The sequence below is a fragment of the Callithrix jacchus genome, chromosome 4 (genome assembly GCF_049354715.1).
Source record: "Callithrix jacchus isolate 240 chromosome 4, calJac240_pri, whole genome shotgun sequence".
In the NCBI taxonomy this organism is placed as follows: domain Eukaryota; kingdom Metazoa; phylum Chordata; class Mammalia; order Primates; family Cebidae; genus Callithrix; species Callithrix jacchus.
Window position 1 is genome coordinate 124,874,478 of NC_133505.1, and position 23,234 is coordinate 124,897,711.

General features: G+C 34.6%; 2 protein-coding genes across 13 annotated transcripts in view; one reads left to right on the top strand and one right to left on the bottom strand.

Annotated features, from left to right (window-relative positions):
* The window catches only part of CEP85L (centrosomal protein 85L), a 256,166-nt gene that overhangs the window by 97,533 nt on the left and 135,399 nt on the right, over positions 1-23,234 (bottom strand). For all 12 annotated transcript variants that reach the window (XM_078369983.1, XM_002746905.6, XM_035296582.3 and 9 more), the window contains one exon: positions 18,825-19,612. In XM_078369983.1, coding sequence (XP_078226109.1) covers positions 18,825-19,538 — 714 coding nt within the window. In that variant the 5' untranslated portion in view covers positions 19,539-19,612. The remainder of the gene's footprint in view (positions 1-18,824; positions 19,613-23,234) is intronic.
* PLN (phospholamban) lies at positions 1,871-14,196 on the top strand. Its single transcript, XM_002746906.7, has 2 exons — positions 1,871-1,964; positions 12,595-14,196. Exon 2 carries the CDS (start codon positions 12,690-12,692, stop codon positions 12,846-12,848), a length of 159 nt encoding a protein of 52 aa, XP_002746952.1. The 5' UTR covers positions 1,871-1,964; positions 12,595-12,689; the 3' UTR covers positions 12,849-14,196.

A 23,234-nucleotide genomic window follows, 5' to 3' on the forward strand; every position in this document is an offset into this window, starting at 1 on the left:
TCTTAGTTTACCCAATTGAGTATTACTAGTTCAATTTTCTTAGAATAAGAAGTTCTCAGAACAATGATCTATCACCTAAATTTCAGTTCAATGTGTAACTGTTAGACAAACTTAAAGCAGACTTTCTAAAACGATTAACGGTGCTCAATAATTCACCTATTCACATGTTTAAAATTTCTTAGTTAGTATATGCTACTCTAATGAAAGCTATATTCAAGTTATAATTTTTTCCCACAGTATGCTAACAGATCAGAAATTATAATTTAATCTGGATTTTAATCCTCAGTCTCTTCTTTAGCAGCTGGTTATCTCTGACAAATTACTGTACACCTCTTTAGGCTTCTAGGTTTTATATGATCAATCATCATTGGTAACTGATAGTAATGAGAGTCAATTATTATTCATGCAATTTCCTTAACGAGTTTAAGTTGTAAATTTTCCCTTGGCAATGTTCACAGAAGATCATTGCTAAAATATTATTTTTCAGTTAGTTTTAAGCTGATTCTTTAAATAACAAACAATTTGCTCTGGAGAAAGATTTTCTTTCTCGTTGGAAGAAGCCAAGATCATCTCCATTTAAGGACAAAGCTGCTGCTACACATTTTAGTTAGCCATAAGAAAGTGAAGTGGGCTAAGTTCACTCTCTCATAAGCATTTAAAAAAATAAAAATTACATGTATCTCCTCTAAAATTAAAGAAGAGATCTGAGAATCAGTATTTTCAAATGTGGTGACTTAAATAAATCTAACATGTAAGACAACAAATTAGATGAACAGAGAAGAGGAGAATGATGTCCAGCTTTACAAAAAAAAATTATTTACCCAGTTATACTGTAAAATAAACTGCTTTGGGAAGTTCAAAATATCATTCCACTAACATCTCATTTGTATAGTAATTTTCAGAAAAGCAACCACTAGATTAAATGAGGCATAACCTTTTAGAAACATTACAAAACTTAATTTCAACACATGAAAACCTATAAAGCCTCATTAACTGAGATGTAACTGATTGGGAATCTGCAATTATTTCTTTTTTACTATAAAGTTGCCCTTAATACTGCTTATAAAAAAAATTAGTAAGTTTGTGTAATAATTTAAAGCAATTCTTAAAGAACCATATTGCTATTTTTGGGGGATTATATGTATCAGTTTAAATACGAAAATTAGCATTCACAAATATATTGTTAAACTGCTAACTGAAGAAAACCCAAATGAATTAAATATATTTATTAGTTCTTACTTTAGCTGTAAGATAAAAATAATTTTTTTAAACAAAAAGCAGTTATTAGCCTGATTTTCTCATACACACAGCTTCTCCCATATATACAGAACAAGTACAAAATAAGAAGAAAACAGGTATAAAATTTGATTATGTAAAAATACTTCATTTTTGTCTTGCTAAAAGCTAACATTATGAAGAATTGGTATTAAAGCAACAGCAGCAAGAATTCAATGAAAGTTGTTTTGCTTATACCTGTGTTTATTTTTCTCATAATTAAAATTCCTGCAGTAACTTATTTCTTCAATATGTTCACCATTTATATTCAATTATCTCTAAGCCTGAAGATAATTGAATATAAATGTCTTATTATCTCTAAGCCTGAAGATGCATGAATCTGTAACAAAAGCTTTCTACCACCTCAAATTTACCTTTTCTTCCATTTACCTGCCATATACTGTTTTAAATTAAAAACAAAAGATGAAGCACAAAGTGTTAATGACTTTTCCATACCTAAATTAAGAAGTTCTAAAGTTTGGTTGTGATAAGACCAAGACTATGGCTAACCAATCGAAACTTGAGAATTTCTATGTGACATCATAAGACCTCCCTAGCACACTTTTTCTCCTCCACCTACTGCAACTGTTCCCATAAACCTGGTGACAGAGTCAGAAAACTCCTCAGCTAAACATCCATAGACTTTATATGACCCAATACTTTATATTGTGATGATCACACCAGCCAAGGTAAGAAACAGATTTCACTGACTTTGGTAATTCTTCTTTCTGTAATTCTTAATTCCTATGATTTCTATAATCTGAACTATTAAAATGAGTTAATTATATTTTATAAATTTCAGTTCAAAGTTAAATAACAAAATGACATGGCAAAGTACTTAAATTTATAAATTGCTTAACCATTTAGTGACAGTAAAAAAAAATGAGACAACTTTAAAATGAAAAGGGTTGTATTCATCTTTGATCCTGGTTATTGGTTTGTCATTTTAATTTAACTTTCACTTTTATTTTGCTTTTCAAATGTGAATTTCTGCCAATTTAAAAAAACCTTCGAATTATGTTACCATATTTGGTAGTAGCAATGGTTAATTTCTCCATGCAAAAACAATGACTTAATTTTGTTATCAAATGCTCTGCTGAGAAACAGTGCAGGACTGAACTGTCTACTTACATGTGAACTAATATTGCCTATTCCAATATTATCATTATAATATCATACAGTGAATAATAATAAAATGGAGTTTAAGAATATTTAATGCAAGATACTTTTAAAGTGCGCTTAGGGATTTTTCTCCTGTAAAGTCCAGTCAACTTTCAACAAACACTTCTAAAAATTCCATGACGTTAATAAATTCAGTTACTGATATTAAATCCAATATTGTATCATAAAGAAGTTTAGAAATTTTAAAATACTTTCACAAACACATAAAAAGTCTAATGTTAGAGAATAATTTGACACTTTAAAAATAAAGTTATTTTGACACACAAATATGCTTAAGTATCTATTTTTCATACAAATTTGATAAAATACCTATACTTTTATCAAGTTATTATCCTCCAGTGTTATTCCATTTCCTTTCTTGGATTTAGAAGGAAAAGAGAAAATAAAATAAATGCCAGGAACGGAGATGCCACAATCAATTTTATGACGTCTGTTTGAATTCTACCTATTCTTTATGTTACAATTCTCAATTTAGTAAATAAATGTTTCCTCATTCTTATATCTCTGTCAGGGCACACAGAAAAATATATCTATTTTATTGATTTTATTTTTTATATTTTATATATATGTTAAAATAAAATTTACCTCTAAAATTCTCAATTCCTGTGACAAACATTAATTCTATTACTCACTATAAATAAGACCTTTGTAATTCTGTAAGCAGCTTTCCTTAAGATATACAAAAACCTAATTTTTGTCTACCACTGAGGTATCCTAATTGCTTCTCCGTATCTCTATACTCATATTTTTCCTTTAATATTACATAAAAGTCATTCAGTGTAGGTGTCTGATATGTTTATCTGTGCATTTTTATTCAAATATCTATCAAATTATATTCTCACATTTCAAACTGGGTATTCATGAGTTCTTTTATTGTATCAGAATTTTGCTGTATCACATATTGCTCTAAAAAGTACACAACTTCTGGATAGAGCAGAAAGTCTACTATTAAAGTTACCCTTAGCTCACCAGTATGTCTCAGTTAATAGAAATTACATAGTTATAGAGACTGCTAATATTTCAAATATAATGTGATAGTACCATACCATATGCCCAACTAGTTCATCTATGCCTTAAAGTGACAGTTAAGTACTGCCTCTGTTTATGAAGACATGGTTTAATAGTAAGTGCTAATAAAAACTGTTAGATGAAATCAAATGGAAGAAATATGAAAGACGTTTAAATTAAACGGCATTGATTAGGTTTTAAAAACACGTGAAAGAGCCAGAGTACTTGCTTTACTAAGAGGTGTCACAGCACTAACAATTCCTAAAACTCAAATATCAAATCTATTTTATTTGTATTTTAGTAGGCATAAAGGAAAATAATCACATTTGGGTTATATAATCATACGCATTGTTTCTTAATCTCACTAGAGATAGGAAAATATTTTCAGAAAAGAAAATGCTAATGTATATGTTAATGTATTATATAATGTACTGATTACATGTATAGCATTAAATTATGTAATATATTTAATTTTTAATTTAAAAGTTACATTTACAGTCTCTAAATTAGACAATATATTTATTACCAATCCCAGAAATGAGAAGAGCCTATTAAAACATCTTTCTTTATTCTTAAAAAACAATTTCCTAAATATACTACTAGTATACACAAATGTTTCATTTGGTCCTCTTAATTATATATTTAATACCACATCACTATTCCACAATTTAGGAAAGATGCAAAAATGTGAACTGCGCAAGATCACAGAACTAAGAAAACAGAGAAACCTTGGCAGAAGGTTAGGTTTCGTGATTAAGCCACATTCACATCCTCTATACAATGATCAACATGGTTTAAAGTACATCATGACACTGACAAACCAAACTAAATTGAAAGTCCTCAAATACTGTAAAAGATACTCTAAAAGGCAAATTCAGAGAATACAAACTTCTAATTTAATACCATGCCATTTTACTTAAATTCAATTTAGGCATCAGACATGACATTCTTAATACCCTAAATTATATTCTACTGATGATTTTCAAAACCAGAAAATACACAAAAATTACAGATGTCCTTAGTTATTAAGCAATACAGCCTGGAAGGCAAAATTGAAACTAACCGCACAAACTTTAAAAAACAGTAACACACCTCAATCCATCAAAATTTCCTTTTATTTGTTTCATTGCTAAAATACGTATGGCCTTCAACCCATTTGATACCTAAAATCCAAGTTAATATCTCATTAAAACTTTCACTACATAAACCACATTTCAATACTTTATTCCAGGATCCATCCCTCTTAAATCCTCAGCTCTCAGCATTCTTCAGGTTTATTTCTGAAGCCCCCCTCATACTCTAGCATTTTTAATATGCAACACTATTTGACATGTTTGATCAGAGAAATCTTGCTATCTATGCTACAAAAATCCCTCACTTTCATCAAAACAGTGAATTTACACAGAAATGATACTAGCAAAGTAAACCTAAGTAATCAAGAAAGTAATCCTCCTCAAATACAGTGGCATAAATCAGGTAAGATGTGGTCTCTTTGTATATTTTCAGAAATAGCACATCAAAGTTCTCACCCTGAATAATTCTGAACGATGTGTTACCAAATAAACACATGAAAAGGAAGCCTGGATGTACCACATAGTCATAGTTATCTGAGGACCTCTAGTGCCTTTTAAAAGGTACTCCATCTTTAGGGTTTTCAACCCCAAGTTCCCTGCCCCCCAGCAAAAAAAGGTTGACCAATTCACTCCCATTAATAGGGGGTTTATTTATTAAGTGGCATTCATTTTTCCTTAAGATGTTCTCAATAATACCCCCCCCCCCACAATCTCCTCCCCTCAAAAAGACCCTGAAGTCCCAACTCCCAACATGATTAAAAAGAGTACTTTACTTGTAAATAAACTTGTAAAGCATTGTTTCAATATTTAAGAAACAATAATGAGGAAAAACCTACAGATACTATAGCAATAGCAATAAGCTACATTGTCAATTTCAGAGAGAAAAATCTCTCTGTGCTGTTGTTTAATGAGTTCTCCTCAAGGTAGAGCTTTAATAGGGGAAACATTCCATTACAGGTCAATTTAGGAGTGAGATTATGTTGACTTTTATGCATATGCAATTCTTTTCACAAACAGACAGAAGCAGCGTGAAGAACTGTACTATTACCACAAGTCCAAAAAAGGGTGTATACATACTTACTTATGGCTTATCTGTGGAAATGTCAGCAAGTAGCAGAAAAATAAGATAAAATTCCAAATATTACAAATATAGATGAGTCCTGTTTACAAATTCTAATCTTCTAAACCAGTTAGATAGAAAAAAAATCCTAAAGTATGTCAGACTGTAGCCTTAGATATTACTTGAATTCAATTTAATGCAAGTATTGTTTCAATACTCTCATGTTTACTAAAATAATAAAGGAGAAAAGCAAAATTCTAAATTCTACTAATATAAAGAGACCCAGGAAATTCATTATTTCAGCAAAATAAATACCACCAAAAATACTGAAGTTTGAGAATTTCTGCAAGCTTAAAGTATAGGTGGGGATTAATGCTCAGCATATACAACATCATTAAAGTATCAATTGTCTAGCAAGTCATAAAGCAGAAAACTGAAAGTTTTCAGAAGACTACTGAGGTTCCTTCTGCACAAGAATTCATCTGATACTGTAGTGCTAAAACAGGACTCACTTGCAGACAAAGTAAGGACTCCTAAAGCAGAACCTCCCAGCAAACATGTTGCCCAACATGGTATGTGATATTAGTCAAAAGATTAGAGTTGCCTATGGCTTTTCTATTCCTTATACCCCCTCAAAAAATAATCAAAATACTATCTCGAACTTGATTTTTTTTTTAATTTCCAGTTTTAGTTTTCTTTAAGGAAAAGAAGACAACCAGAGGACTTATAAATCCCACAAAGAACAGTAAAAAATTCTTTACTCTTTATTCTTCTCATTCCTCCAAAAAGTAGAGTAATCATGGATCCACAGACACATGAGATACTCTGTGGATACTGTTCTGCCTCTGACATGCAACTCAAGAGACAGGAGTCTGGCATTTCTACATCCAAACTCCTAACAAGCACCTTTCATATTTTCAATACTCTTAATTCTAGGGCCTAGATTGTAAATTTTTAAATTCACCTATAAATGAATACTCCTCTTGTATCAAAACAACCAACTTATATATGTTGTCATTCTTTTAATAAGAGGGTGGAGAGTAATGTCAGTTTCCATAGCTGTTTAGGCCAGATAAAAGTTCAGAAAATCCCAAAACAATCTATTTATGATTAGACTAAAAGAATGCTCTAAAAAGATCAGATAACACAAAACTAAAACTATTTTTCTAATCTTTCCATCAAAAAGTACTCTATTAAACAGCTTGGCTATTAAGAAATTAAAAACGAAGAAAGGAAACTCATACGGTGGTTTTCAGTGCAGAGAAGAGAATTATAAACATCTGACAACCAACAGACAACTCCAAAAAAAGGATTATGCTGTTCACACACAAAGGTTTTCAATTCTCAACATATGACAGGAAACCTCATATTCTATGATGAAATCTGGCCTCATTATCATCATACAATTGTTGGTATTCAGCAGAACTAAAATTCCACATATTTCAGATTATACCACTATAAAATAAATTGAGCCCAATAAATTAAATATATATCATTAACATTTTAGCATGTAAAGCAGATTCATTTTCAGTTTAGGCATAAAATTATAAAGTAGTTACAAGTCACTTTAAGATTATGACATATTTCTAAATCTAACAAGAAACAGGATACTATTTTTGGTCATCTCCTTTACACCCAATTTGTTTCCAGAAACAAACTCTCCTTTTTCAATAACAGTTAGCTGCTGCTGTAGGATTATAAAATCATCTTTAAAGTATGTTAATTATACTTTAAACATTAGAGAGCTCATCTCTTTAGGGCATATCTCCATATTTCACAAATACTAAAAACCCAATTGTACAAAGCCCGGTTCAGGTTAACATTTGGTTAATCAGAAGACCATTAATTTAGGTGAATCATCTAAGCCTCATTTTTCTCATGTGTGACAGAGAGACTTGAGAAGAATATTAGAGCTTATATGTTCAACTAACAAACTGTTACTAGAACGAATTAATCTGTCAATCACAGCATTATTTTTTAAATTCTTTTTCTTTTTTTTTTTTTTTTTTTGAGACGGAGTATTGCTTTGTCACCAGGCCAGAGTGCAGTGGTGCGATCTTGGCTCACTGCAACCTCCGCCTCCCAGGGTCAGGTGATTCTCCTGCCTCAGCCTCTTGAATAGCTGGGACTACAGGCACGTGCCACCACGCCCAGCTAATTTTTGTGTTTCCAGTAGACACGGGGTTTCACCACGTTGGCCAGGATGGTCTCGATCTCTTGACCTCATAATCTGCCCACCTCAGCCTCCCAAAGTGCTGGGATTACAGGCATGAGCCACTGTGCCTGGCCAATGTTTTTAACTTTTTAAAAATGAGGGCCATGGTGAGTCACACTTGTAATGCCAGCAATTGCTTGAGCTCAGGACTTCAAGACCAGCTTGGGCAGCACAGCGAAACCCTGTCTCTACCAAAAATACAAAAATTAGCCAGGCATAGTGGCGCACACCTGTAGTCCCAGCTACTCGACAGGCTGAGGCAGGGGGACTGATGGAGCCTGGGAAGTTGAGGTGCAGTGAGCCACGATTGCACCACTGCACTCCAGGCTGGGTGACAGAGCAAGACCCTGTTATTGATTTACTCCTTCATAAAAATAGATAATTAAAAATGAGATGGGGTCTCATTATGTTGCCCAGGCTTGTCTCGAACACCTGGGCTCAAACATTCCTCCCTCCTCAGCCTCCCAAAGTACTGGAATTATAGATGTGAGCTACAGATGCCCTGCCCACAGATTAATATTAACAATTTTCTAACATTTTTAGTCATAAAAATCCCTTATTTAACTTTAGTGATTTACTGAAACATACTAACTATGCACTAAGTACTAGGATACTAAATGAACACATGGTTTCTTTACTCAGAAACTATCAGTCTAGTTGAGAATACAAACATGTAAATTGAAATTGTGCAATAATCTGATAGCTATCCTCACATAGGTAATACTAAAGCCCCATTAAAAACTGGCAGAGGTGACAACCAATTCCACCTTAATGACTAACGAAAGGTTTCATTAGGAAGTGATATTTAAACTGAACCTTAAGAACCAACTGAAGCTTGAATGGCAGATAACCAAAAGGTGGAGGGAGGTGGAGGAGGCATTCCATCGGAGATAGAACAACATGTGCAAAGAACAAAATCACAAAAGGGAATGGAGTATTTATGGAAAGGTGACATGTTTCATTTGGCTGAGGTACAACTTACCAGTTTCAAGGTAGGGGATGACTCCTGTATATACTTCCTGATAAACTCCTGGCCAACCCCCTCTTTTCCATGTTTTGTCTCAAAGTAATTTTTAAATTTGCTGATCTTTTAAGACCATTTAAGCCCCAAAAAACTCACAAAAAGATATGTTCACACAGAAATTATCAAGGCTAATTATTATTCCTTTCTTAACTGTATTCTGCTACATATCTTCATAAAAGATAACTAGTCAAATATAAATAAAATCTTCCCATTATTCTCCAATAGTATAAATCCACTAGATCTACAATAAGCAAAAATCAACAGAAGCAACTTAAAGAATCAATCTTAATAAAGAACAAATGAAAAGTCATTAAATATATATCAAGTCTAAGCTGCCATTTTTTTTTTAACTTTTATTTGTCTGGGCGTGGCGGCTCACACCTGTAATCCCAACACTTTGGGAGGCTGAATCATTTGAGGTCAGGGGTTCGAGACCAGCCTGGCTAACATGGTAAAACCCTGTCTCTACTAAAAATTAAAAAAAATTAGCCGGGCAGGTGGTGGGTGCCTGTAATCCCAGCTACTGGGAGGCTGAGGCAGGAGAATCTCTTGAACCAAAGAGGCGGAGGTTGCAGTGAGCTGAGATTGCACCACTGCACTCCAGCATGAGCGACTGAGCAAGACTCCACTGGAAAAGAAAAAAAAAACTTTTATTTTAGGTTTGGGGGTATGTGTGAAGGCTTGTTATATAGGTACCACATGTCATGGGTTTGTTGTATGTATTATTTCATCACCCAGGTATCAACCCCAATACCTGAAAGTTACCTTTTCTGCTTCTCTCCCTCTTCCCATCTTCCCTGCTCAAGTAGACCCCAATGTCTGTTGTTTCCTTCTTTGTGTTCATAAGTTCTTATCATCTAGCTCCCACCTATAAATGAGAACATGTGGTATATGGTTTTCTTTTCCTGAGTTAGTTGCTAGGGATAATGACCTCCAGCTCCATCCATGTTCCTGCAAAAAACATGATTTCGTTCTTTTTTATGGCTGCATATTATTGCAAGGTATATATGTACTACCTTTTCTTTATCCAGTCTGTCATTGATGGGCACTTAGGCTGATTCCATGTCTTTGCTATTGTAAACAGTGCTGCAATGAACATTCATGCCCATATGCTTTTATGGCAGAATGATTTATACTCCTCTGGATATATACCCAGTAATGGGATTGCAGGGTCGAATGATAGTTCTGCTTCTATAAGCTATTTTCTAAGTAAAAGTGTTATAAGCAACTTAAATAACAGCCGTTAGCACCTGTTTAGACAATGAATAATATATGCTAGAAACATTAGGTTGTTAATAACTCTTTTAAGAAAAGTTTGATATAAGTTGACTGTTTGGAACTCCTTGTTATAGGCCAGTATTATGAAGGAGGACTGAGTCTCAAGCCAAAATAAGGCCCAGTCTACTACATAATTCAGAATATAATAGAGCCAAGTTGAACTACTGAACACTACAGAATGAAAATATGGTTTCTTTCTAAAAGTAAATGCCAAGTTCTAACCAGTCATGATTGATACATATCTTCCCCTTTGCCAATCTTTCAGTACTTTCCTCTGCTCCCTTTAGCACTTTCCTCTCTCAGGAATGGGCTAACAAGTTGAGACAGGCTTTTATAGAATGTACAAAGACTTAAGGGAAAATAAAATCTGACAGCTGGGGTAAGGTAGTAATACACAGATTAACAATAATGTATCGACAAATGTTAACAGTCACTACATCTGGCAGTTAATTATGACTTTTTTACTCCATTTTTAATTTTCCTTATTTCAAAATTGATACAGAAGTATCCTGATTGAAAATAAAATGTTCCCAAGTGTTAAAAACCATTATCTCTGAAGTTAATACACATAATTTTTCTATAATGACATGTAGGTTCTTTAGTTTTGTTAATCTTCAAAGTACAGACCCCACAGGTAGCAATAGCTTATGGGATCTCTGAAAGAAGGCAAATGGAAACTACTGCTCTAAGTAGAGGTCTGTAAATAGGAAATGTCTCTGGCAGATAGTGAGATAATGATAAATTCTGTGCATTCTGAGCTTGACAGTCTTCAGTACTTAATATCAAATCTTATTAAAATGTTACTTAAGATAACATCCTATGAAGCTATAAAATCATAAAAGGAAATGACAGTTTGAATCTCTATTTTTGGTAAAACACTTCTCATTTAACACTATTTTATTTTGGATTAAAATTAAGATCCAGGGAATAATTTAATGTATGCATTTCCTTTTTATGATATTGGCTCTGGAGCTATTAATACACTGACTGATCAAACCAATTACATCTACAGAGTAACAGATTTGAAGAAATTATATGTGAGAACTTTTACCCAAAAGTATAACCCAAAACAAGCTGTACCTTAAACCAAATACAGCAGGTCCTCAAATAACATCATTTCCTTCTATGTCATTTTGTTGTAACAGTTAAGTATGTGTGGAGCTCACACATTCTCTCCTCATCTATGGAACTCTGGTTTCCTCCTATATCACAAAACAGTGCACATTAGGTTCACCAGCGTGTTTAAGTTGTCCTGGGATGAATGTGAGTGTGTACATGAGTGTACCCCATGATGGGATGGCCTCCTATCCAAGGTAGGTTCCTCCCACCTTGAGCTGCTGGGATTGGCTTCAGCCAGCAGGACCCCACACTAGAATAAGAGGGTTGGTAAAAATGAATTAATGAATACAAATTAGCATTGAATAAAAATTGGTAAAGTCTAGGGTAATCATACAAATGCATGACAATAAATGCTATGGCACAAAAGCACTCAGAGATTTCACTGTATTTGAATTGGTTTTGATCTGCATGGAGTTGGAAGTGCTCCTGACAATTTTCATTTCTCAATCATTGATTCCATTATTTTATTCAACCACCACAACCACTGTCATTCACTGATTCACCAAATACTGGGTAATTATCTTTGGTGGCTTTTTTTTTCTTTTGGAGACAGAGTTTTGCTCTGTCACCCAGGCAATTGTACAGTGGTACAATCTGGGCTCATGGCAACCTCTGCCTCCCAGCCTCCAGCAATCCTCCCGAGTAGCTAGGATTACAGGTGAATGCCACCAGCCTGGATAATTTTTGTATTTTCAGTAGAGACAGGGTTTCATCATGTTGGCAAGGCTGGTCTCAAACTCCTGCCTTCAGCGATCTGCCCACCTTGGCATTCCAAAATGCTGGGATTACAGGTGTGAGCCACTGCATCTGGCCTATCTGGTTTTTATTAATCTTTCTTAAATGTATATATAGTTCATATTTCTTTCAACATTTAATATTAGAAGTGTTCGGGGTCTTTATTGAGAAGTTTGGTGATGTTTTTTTGACCAGAAATATGCCATAGGAACTTAACTCTTGTTTACATCAATCAGCCTAGAGTAAAAATGGTTTCATTATAGTTGTTTTGCATAAAGTCATGGTTTTCAGGAACCTATGGATGACACTGAGGATTACTGCAATACTTCTAGTAAATCTGGCAGAAAAGGCAAAGAATGAAGTTACTACTACTAACACAAATGAGACTGTCATGGTGCGCCCCATCAAAAAAGGAGAGAAAGACAGATACAAAGGAACACACGCACGTGCGTGCTCTCACACACATACATACACACACACACACGTACATGCACAAGCACCAGAAACATTTGATGTTATAAATACAACAGTGCTGAGAAAGATGAATTAATGAAAAATTGTATTTTTTGTTCTGAGAATAGGTTACATATATGATTCTAATCCATTTATTATTTTTACATTCAAGGCTACCTAAAAGAAGACAGTTATCTCATATTTGGCTGCCAGCTTTTTCTTTCTCTTGACCGCTTAAAACTTCAGACTTCCTCTCCTGTTGGTGTCATGGAGAAAGTCCAATACCTCACTCGCTCAGCTATAAGAAGAGCCTCAACCATTGAAATGCCTCAACAAGCACGTCAAAATCTACAGAACCTATTTATCAATTTCTGTCTCATCTTAATATGTCTCTTGCTGATCTGTATCATCGTGATGCTTCTCTGAAGTTCTGCTACAACCTCTAGAGCTGCAACTTACCACATCAGCTTAAAATTTGTCATCCCATGCAGACGGAAAACAATACTGTGTAACATACCACTTCCTGAGTAGAAGAGTTTCTTTGTGAAAAGGTCAAGATTAAGACTAAAACTCATTAGTAGCACATGTATTCATCTGCTGGATCTTGTAAACATGAAAAGGGCTTTATTTTCACAAAATAATCTTTTAAAAGGTATATAAAATTTACCTGTTGATTTCCTCAACATGGCTCACAAATTTCTATCCCAAATCTTTTCTGAAGATAAAATAATAGTTCTGAAACTGCACTGCCAACAAGTTCACTTCATATGTAAAGCATTATTTTTACTCTTTTGAGGTAAATATAATTTATATTACACTGTAAAAGTTTCTTTAGTATTAAGTATTTTTCAGGTCTTCACCAAGTATCAACGTAATAATACAAATGCAGTGTCATTATTCAAAATGGTCCACTAACTCCTTATATCTGCTATCTTATTATAAAAAACTCTTTGTAGTAACTACCAGTATCTATCTATATTCTAAAACAGAAATTGTATTTTTTCTATGCCACATTAACATTTTTTAAAGTTGATGAGAATCAAGTATGGCAAAGTAAGGCCATACTCTTACATAATAAAATTCCTCTTAAGTAATTTTTTCAAAGAATTACAGAATTCTAGTCCATGTAAGTAAACCATAAATCTGCTCTAAGATATTATGATCAACAGACGAGAATTGGTGGTTAACATCTGACAGTGTGATTAGTCATAATCACTAATGTACTAACAGAATAGAATCTAATCTTCCTTTAAGGCACTGTAGTGAGTTACCTGAGCTGGAGTTACCTAACTTGCCATGTCTATGGAATCATGAAACCGTAAGACTTCAGAATTATTTTACAGTTTGTTTTCTATTCAATCCTAACATCCAATGCAGGCAAAGAAAATAATAAAAGATTTCCAGTGACAGAAAAAGGTTATCTCAAGTATTTAAAAAAATAAAAATATGAATTTTCTCTCCAAATATTAACTAATTTTTAGATTACATTTTGAAATGAACTTGTTGGTCCAACTATTATATCTACAGCTGACCCTTGAATATGGGGGTTGACAATCCGTGGGTCCCCAAAAATCTTAACTACTAATAGCCCACTATTGACCATAAACCTTACTAATAACATAAACCGTAAATTAACACATATTTTGCATGTTATGTGTATTATATACTCTATTCCTACAATAAAGTAAGCTAGAGAAAAAAATCTTATTTAGAAAATCATAAGAAAGAGAAAATATATTTACTATTCATTAAATGGAAGTGGGTCAACATAAAAGTCTTCATTCTCATTGTCTTCACATTGAATAGGCGGAGGAGAAAGATGGGAAGGAAGAGAAGGGATTGGTCTTGCACTCTTGTCTTAGGGGTGTGGGGAGTGGGGGAAAAGAAAATTCATGTATAAGTGGACCGTCTCAGTTAAAGTTCTTGTCATTCTAGCATCAACTATAATAGGATATAGCTATTTTCCTTAATCTATCAATTAAATGGTAAACATCTATTTTGTAGGCCACTCTACTAAGCTAAATTATAGGTCTAACAATGCTATCTATAACTATTTTCTTGATGAATAAATTTTCAATTTCTCCTCTGATCATTTCAGAACATCTTCCAATAACTCACAAAACAACTGAAGTAAAATTTAGTGCTGGCAAATATATTCACCAAAATTTGGTAATTTAAGGTGACTAAAGTTTAAAATTTAGTCTAAACTGTATAATTCAACAATTTTAATTCCAACTGAAGACAGGTTACTAATATAACTATTATTAAAAGGGCAGAGGATATGTAATTAACCATATCCTCTAAAACATGGTTACTAAAAGAATATGAAGCATCAATATTGATCTTAGTTTCTTATACAAGTGCTGCTAACTGAATAGTGAAGGAGAGATTATTAAATTTTCTGGAAACATGAGAGGTACTAGAGATGGAAGTGGAAAAGGTTTGGTTCAGGGATACCTGAATAACCGATAGGCAGAGATTTCTTAAGTGAAGCCTCATCTACAAGTTGGAAATCCCTAATAACAAGTACAAAGCTTATAAACAACAGGTAATACACTCACCTTACTGGTTTTAGTAAATTACCAATACAAAAAGTATCCAAGTTCTATAATAAGCTGCACTGGTCTTAAAAACAAGTGGATAATTTGAACTGATTAGTCATAGTCCTTTCATTACATTGCTCATTACAATATTTTCCTCAGTGAACAGAAATAAGTATTTTTTTTTGTTCTTCATTCTTTGATAGAAATTAAAATCTTACTTTGTGAGGATTACAGAATACTACACTATAACTCAAACTAAAAAAATATAAAGCCGGGCGCGGTGGCTCAAGCCTGTAATCCCAGCACTTTGGGAGGCCGAGGCAGGTGGATCACAAGGTCAAGAGATCGAGACCATCCTGGTCAACATGGTGAGACCCCCGTCTCTACTAAAAATACAAAAAAAATTAGCTGGGCATGGTGGCGCATGCCTGTAATCCCAGCTACTAAGGAGGCTGAGGCAGGAGAATTGCGTGAACCCAGGAGGCGGAGGTTGCGGTGAGCCGAGATCGCACCATTGCACTCCAGCCTGGGTAACAACAGTGAAACTCTGTCTCAAAAAAGAAGTTTATTTTCAGAGGACATAACAGAATACATAAAACACTCCCAAGTTATAAAACCTTTTCATTATTATTTCATGTTAGACAAAAACACAAGTCATTTTACTTTAATTCATTTAATCAGTTTTTTTCTTTAATCAACAGACAGGGTGGTTACTCTGTCATGCAGGCTGGAATGCAGACACATGATCATGTTCACTGCAGCCTTGAACTCTTGGGGCACAAGAGATTCTCAAACCTTGGTTCCCAAGAATCTAGCACTACAGGGGTACAGCACCACATATGGCTAATTCTTTTTATTTTTTGTTCAGATGGGGTCTCACCAGCCCAGGCTGGTCTCATACTCATGTCCTTAAGCTATCCTTCCCCTGTCAGCCTACCAAAGTGCTAGGATTACAGGGGTGAGCTACCATGCTTCATTCAAATTTTTGATTCATATAAGGGAAAATCTCTAGTAAAATATGTTAAAACCAATAGGTGCCAATACCATAACTGTTCAAACCCCTTATGACTAAATAGGCACAAAATTTCATCTTTTTAATGATTGCCCCCTGAAGTTCAGAAACATCTTAGGGGAAAAAGGATAAACAACTTTGTCAATAAACAGACTATTATTTCACTACTGCTGGGAGATCCATCGTGGGCTTAAAGGAATCCAATGGATACTGCCATTATGTGTAGAAGTGTTTATCCTCCACCCCTTCCACCCTACCTTCCTCAAGAAAAGAAACCCAAGGGGGCCATGGAAAGGGAAGGATTCTTCTCAAAGAGAACACCAGACTTCTTTTTCTCCTCTGTCCCAGTCCTTATAGAGTCAGGTAGCTTAAGGGTTGCAGGGGATGGGGAGCAGAAGTGTGATGTACTACAGAGTAAAGAGTCAAAGACTAGCAGTGGGCATTATATATGGAGCCCTCTATCATAAACCATCTGAGGGTATAATGACTTCTCTTCATTCACAAAGGAAAATGTTTCGGAGTACTACACTCCTGCACTCTTGATAATTTAGCCAAAAACCATGGAAATCAAAGAGAAACACACACATAGGAATGTATGGCTGGCTCGATAATTATTCTGGACTGAGTCCTAAGAAGAGCAAACCTTTAATGTTACAAATTAACCTGGGGAGTGGGGAGCTGTGAGGATCAAATGAGATAAAACACTGTGAAAGCTACAGAATTCCATAATACATAAATCTATGGTTTTATTAGATCACGACTTTCAGGCAAATTCCTTTTCTTAGTTGTAAAAACACTGTTTTTTCATGGTGAGTGTTTAAAAGCTGTGCTTGAAAATCATAATTTATCAGATGAGCTGATAGCTGATCCTTATTAAGGTTCTTCTCTTTACGTAAAAATTAGATGCAAAGAGTGTTTTTACATTTAATTTTTGTTTTTACGTAAATCGGTGTTTCTAAGATTTTTATCTTTTTTCCTTTTCAGAGACGGGGTCTCGCCATGTTGCCCAGGCTGGTCTCAAACTCTTGGACTCAGGCGATCCTCCCGCCTTGGCCTCCCAAAGTGCTGGTATTACAGGCACGAGTTATAGTGCCTGGCTGGAAGTCAATGTTTCAAAGAGGCTTTTAAGAAACAACCATGATGAAAGCTTTTAAAATAAAGAAAATATTATTGGGGGCTCCAAGAAGGTATTTAACTTTTTTCTGTAGTTTTCCAAGGAGGAAATTAGAAGGGAAGCAGTCATTTAATCATTACAACTTAAGTTTGTCTAGTTTTCTTTACTTGAATTCATCTTTCTACTCCAAAACTTTTAAAAGCACTATAAAAAGACCATCCCAATAAAGTTAATCAAGAAGTAGGACTTTCCAAGGATATGTAAATTTTGCTTGTTAGTAGCCTTCTCTCTCTACTATGCACCAGGAAGAAGATTTAAAAACAAATTTTTCTCTAGTGTGTCCCCAACCTCCATACCGTCTTCTGCACTGCTTTAACGTTAAGAAATCTTAACACCTTGTTTAAAGCAGAGGTTTGTCCAAGCAGAATTAAAGGTGTGCCCAATTTTCTCAGTTACCTATCACACCTACTCTAGTTTGGAATAGTATACTCAGACCCACTGGATAGCTCCAATTCTGTGCAAAGATGCCAGCTAGGGAAACAACTGCCTGATCTCAGTTTTCCTGTAATAACAAACATTTGAAAACTAAAACATGATAGTATTTGAAAAATTAGGTTTCCTATTTTTAATCACTTGAATGGATAAATCACAAATTTGTAATTCGATCATAGTGATTCTTCTGTTTTGATTATGTGGTTTAAGTACATAATCAAAATTATAAGAACTGGGTCTAAAATAAGAATAAAAAAGGCACATGCGATATGTTAAGGGTTCTCCTATGAATGTAGCATGTTAGGTTCTATGTTTTGGGATCATACGCAGATTTGTGAGGTTCCTAGATAAGTGATTTCCTTATCCTTTCATAGACTATGTTCATTTATTCTATTTGTTTTTATTAGTAGTAGTAATGAATAGCAATTTTACATTTTTATTCTAGGGAAAATTTGTAATTTTTAATAGAATTGTTTGAGAAAATTCTAATGATAAAAAACAGATGACAGTGTTTCTATCAGAAAATTAGTTTCCTAGTTAAAACAAGCTACAAAAAATTATCTTGAAATAGAAACACACCCAGATTAAGAAATTTACACATGTACATGCTATTCCCTAGACCAACTGGGGGCTGTATACTATTTTTCTTCATATAGGATATCATCATACAGTTCTTTCTATAAAACTGATTAATGAATAAGTCTTGACACATAATTTTTTAAAAAAACAAGTATATCTGATTTATAAACCTAAATACATTATCAATCACCAAAACTTCACAAATGACTGTAGTTCTACTTCTCACTGTACAGATGAAGAAACTGAGGCCCAGAGAAATTAAGTGACAAAAATCACCCAGGTTCTAAATGGAACCAGAAACAAAATCTAAGACCTTATATGGCCAAATTGATGCACCCTTTCTATTAAACCTATTCTAGCTTTTTTGTTTCCGTTTCCAAGTTTCTTTAGATTGAGTATGTTTTGCTTTATTTTCATGCCCATTGAACAAACGAAAAGGAAATAACAAGTTAGGCAAAAGGTTTCAAGATTTTCATGTTAATTAGTCTCAAATGCTGTATAAGTTTTGTTTATCAACACATTTTTCAGGTAACATTTCTGCTTATTAATGTGCAGGGAAAAGTAAAACTATCTGTGGACACTTGTCATATGCTTACTGTAAGTGTGCTATTGTACTCATAACATCCACTGGAGGGAAGCAAACACTAGATATTGAGCCTTACCTGCATTGGTGTTTCACTTCCTTGCTGAAACTCTTCAATTTGCTGCTGTTGCCAAGGAGCTAAACTGTAAGAATCTTCTGTAGTTCTACCTTCCAAAGGATTTGTCCGCAGCTGCTCTGTAAGCCACATCTGAGTCCTTACAGAAGGCTGAATGGGAACTCCACCTACTGATTGTTGACCAAGCATTAAATATTTTGGAGGTTCAAAGGCCTCTGAGCTTGTCATAATGGGCTTGCTTTCAGGTAAGGCACTGTATGTCATGTCCACAGTCTGCCTCCTCAGAGTAGAGGAAGAGGCTCTGAAGTCCTCCTTGCTACAGCTCTCAAATTTATATTTGCAGTCTAAAGTTAATGACCTTTTTTTATTTATATCCTTGTCGTCTAACTTAAGCATCTCCATACTATCATGTAAACAGCTAGGCCCAACTGTCCTCAGTTGTGATATTAAAGCCTTAGCCATCCCTGTCTTTTCCAAACCATTCCTTAATTCTTCTCTGCGAATAGTGCTACCCTGGCCACAGTTATCCGGGGCAGTGAGCTTGGATAAAGATGACCATTTCCGAAGTGGCCGGAAGTCCTTCATGTCTAGTGAAGAGTCCTGCTCCCCCCTACTGTGCTTTCCCAGTGTTTGCATGAGGCTTGTACTCCATTTTGAGCCATCTGGTGTCAATGATTCCCTAAGTTTGGAAATTGAAGCGCTGGAATTAGACGGCATCACATGGGCAGTAGGAAGAGTAACCAGTGATTGACTAGGCTTAAAAGATAATGTGCCACTTGAAGTTGAATGATCTGGAAAGAGAAAAAGATTGCCAAATTAGTTACAATTAACAGACAAAAGAGAATGGGGCAAAATGTCAAAAGAAACATCTGAACATGGTTTCAAAGCACAAACTTTTTTTTTTCTCCCTTGAGACAGAGTTTCACTCTTGTCACCCAGGCTGGAGTGCAGTGGCATGGTCTTGGCTCACTGCAACCTCCGTCTCCCAGGTTCAAGAGATTCTCCTGCCTCAGCCTCCCAAGTAGCTAGGATTACAGACGGGCCTGCCACCACACCCAACTAATATTTTGTATTTTTAGTAGAAATAGGGTTTTGCAATGTTGGGCATGTGATCTCCTGACCTCAGGTGATCCACCCACCTCAGCCTACCAAAGTGCTAGGATTACAGGCAACCACAGCCAGTCAACACAACCTTTTCAAAAATACTTCCTCAAAATTAGGAAATCACTATTATTCTTTTATCTAATACAAGTCAATATACTTTCAAGTTGAATTTTCTAAATATGGATACATGATAAAGTATATGGTCTTTTACCATCTACTGTACTTACAGGTGAAAAATGATTTAAAATAGATTCAAATTTACTCAAAGTACTGTGCCTTCATAAGGAAAAATCCAACTTCTTATTGAGAGGTCTTATTCATAATCCAGCAATGAAGTCTCAGACACAACTCTATCAAAAAAATGATATTTTTCTGTGTCTTTCCCAAACTGTGGAAATCTATGCCAGATGTGAACATTTTAGAACCTCCCCAAACAATTTAAGTTCAAATGAAAAATATGAGTAAAGGTGCTCCTGCAATAATGAAAAATAGTGCCAAAGGGTTCACTTCTAGTCTCACTTAATGGGTGCGTGTGCGTGCGTGCGTGTGTGTGTGTGTGTGTGTATGAATATATGTGTGCATATATATTCATATTCACCCCAAGCTAGAACCTTAGCATCTACTTTGATTCCTTTATCTTTATATTTATTAAATCCCCCAAGTTGTACATTCTTACCTCCAAAATAATTTAATTTCTATTACCTTAAGTCAGGCCTTCACATCATACTCTTCTATACAAATGAATAGTTTTAGTATACTAAATGAAAGGCTAAAAGATAAAGCCTTACATACTCAACAAATTTACCATTAAGTGCCATGTTATCATCTTATATATCAAACTAAAACCAAAGACTATAATTTTGTAATCAAGGGATATCTAGAAAGGGGGTAGCAGTTTAAACTGGTATGTGTCGGGGTGGGGGGAGGTGAGAGATGAAGACTTCAGCAATTTATTCTCCATCTCCCCACACTGTTTGACTCTTACACCAGAATATACTTAATACTTGTGTTCTCTGATACTGTCTTACAGGAAAAGATATGTTGGTAAAGTTGTAAGAAAATTCAGATAAAAAAGAGTCAGGCAGACTAACTCAAAAAGTAAAATTCCAGTAGGTCTTTGCACAGAATTTGTTAACCTGGAGATGAAAATGGAAAAACATTACAGATGAAAAAATATGAGCAAAAGTATTATAGTAGATATTTATCATATTCAAAACTGCCTATCAGCTTCTGAAGAAACTTCCTGCATTTAGGAAAGTTCTCACATTACTGACTCCAACCTTCCAAAATATATTTCAAACCTAAAAATCCCACTATACCCGGCAACTATGATGCAGACATTCACAGGCACCAGCACAAGATTGCAGTTTGGAAGTAAGTCACATGATAAAATGGACTTGATGTGGAGCTACCATTTTTGGGTGGTATAGGCAACAGCAGAAGCATCACGTTTCCACAACAGCAGTGATGGAGGTGGCCCCACAGTGGCTATAGAATCAAAATTCCTATCCCAGAACGGGCAGCAGCTAGGCAGCTTGGTGGCGCAAGACTGACAGTTCTCATATATTATTTGAGGCATATTACTTGGAAGCTTATCCTTAATCCTGGTTCTCCAGCCTTCCTAAAAATTCTGTGAGGTACCAAATATCCTCAAATTTCCTATGTGCTCAGTCAGCCAGTAAACAACTTCTGCTGATTAAAAACACTGAATGATCCAATCGTGAAGCCAAGAGAATGTGGTTGTACAAAAAGAAAAATAAATCCATGTATCTATAGTATGGAGTTAAAGTGTCAAGAAAAGTTGTCGAGGTAACTCTTGATAGGTAAAGGTGAAGCAAAATTACACATCGGTGAAGCAGAATTATACACATCTTCAAACACTCTGCTAAGTAAAGAACCCAGCCTTCACTCAGCATGAAACATAATATCACTGAGTTTCTAAACAAAGGAGTGAATGGCATGATCAAAATTGTACTTAAGATGATTATTCTGACAGCAGAGTTGCCAATGGATTAAAGCAAAACAACTGGCAAACACAGTGATTAACAGACTACTCTGGTAATCAGGAGAAAAGAAAATAAAGGAGAATATGCTACTGAGGGTTGCTTCTAAATAGAAATAGGACAGATGTCTCCAAAAGTTTATGGAACATTTGTATTCACATATTACAGCATTATATATTTTGACATATATTTGTATTAATATTCCTAAAGGAATATTTATACTAAAATTATCATAGCATCTAAATGATATCCCTAAATTTAAAAAAAATTAAAAATTAGTCTTATATCAAGTTGCAGATAAAAATATAGAGCTAAGGCTAAGTTTAACAATTTTGATTTCAAAACTATTATATGGAGTAAAATATAGGGCAGGGTGCAATGACTCACACCTGTAATAGCACTTTGGGAGGCCAAGGCAGCAGATTACTTGAGGTCCAGAGTTCAAGACCACCCTGAGCAACAACAGTGGAACCTCATCTCTATTAAAAATACAAAAATTAGCCAGCTACTCAGGAGGGTGAGGCAGGAGAATTGCTTGAATCTGGAAGACAGAGGTTGCAGTAAGCAGAGATCATGCCACTGTACTCCAGCCTGGGCAACAAAGCTAGACTCTGTCTCAAAAAAAAAGAAAAAAGTAAAAGTAAAATATAGAGCCTTTTTAGATTCAAATTTAACAGTTGCCTCCTCCACAGAGTGGAGATGACAACAGTGAGAATTAAATAAACCAATATACATAAAACACGCAGAAGAATTCCTGGCAGAAAGCAACATGTTAGTTATTATTATGTCATTAAAAAGCTACAAGTAAATATTATTTTCAATAAAACAGACAAAGGCTAAATATTCACACATATAAAGAGCTCCAACAAATCAACAAAAAACCCTAGCAACTCAATTTTAAAATAGGCCTAAAAAAAAAAATCAATAAGCAAATCAAGCAAGAAACACAACTAGAGAATATATAAAAAATAATCCTCAAACTCACAAATAGTAAAAGTACATTCTCTATCATAGTCAGAAAACTATTAAAGACTGCACTGATGGGAACATGAACTGCTATAGTCTTTGGAAGAAGAGGTAATTTGTGCATACCAATGTTTAAAATATGAATACACATAAGTGAACAGAAATAAATGTGTGCATATCTATATATAAATACATATACATTCATTAGCAGAGAAAAGATCTAGAGAAATACACCCAAAACTTAATAAACAAAGGTAACCTCTACATAGTGGAAAAAGGACAAAAAGAGAAAAATACTTCCTCATTTTACTTTATACAATGACTTATTTTAATCACTTTC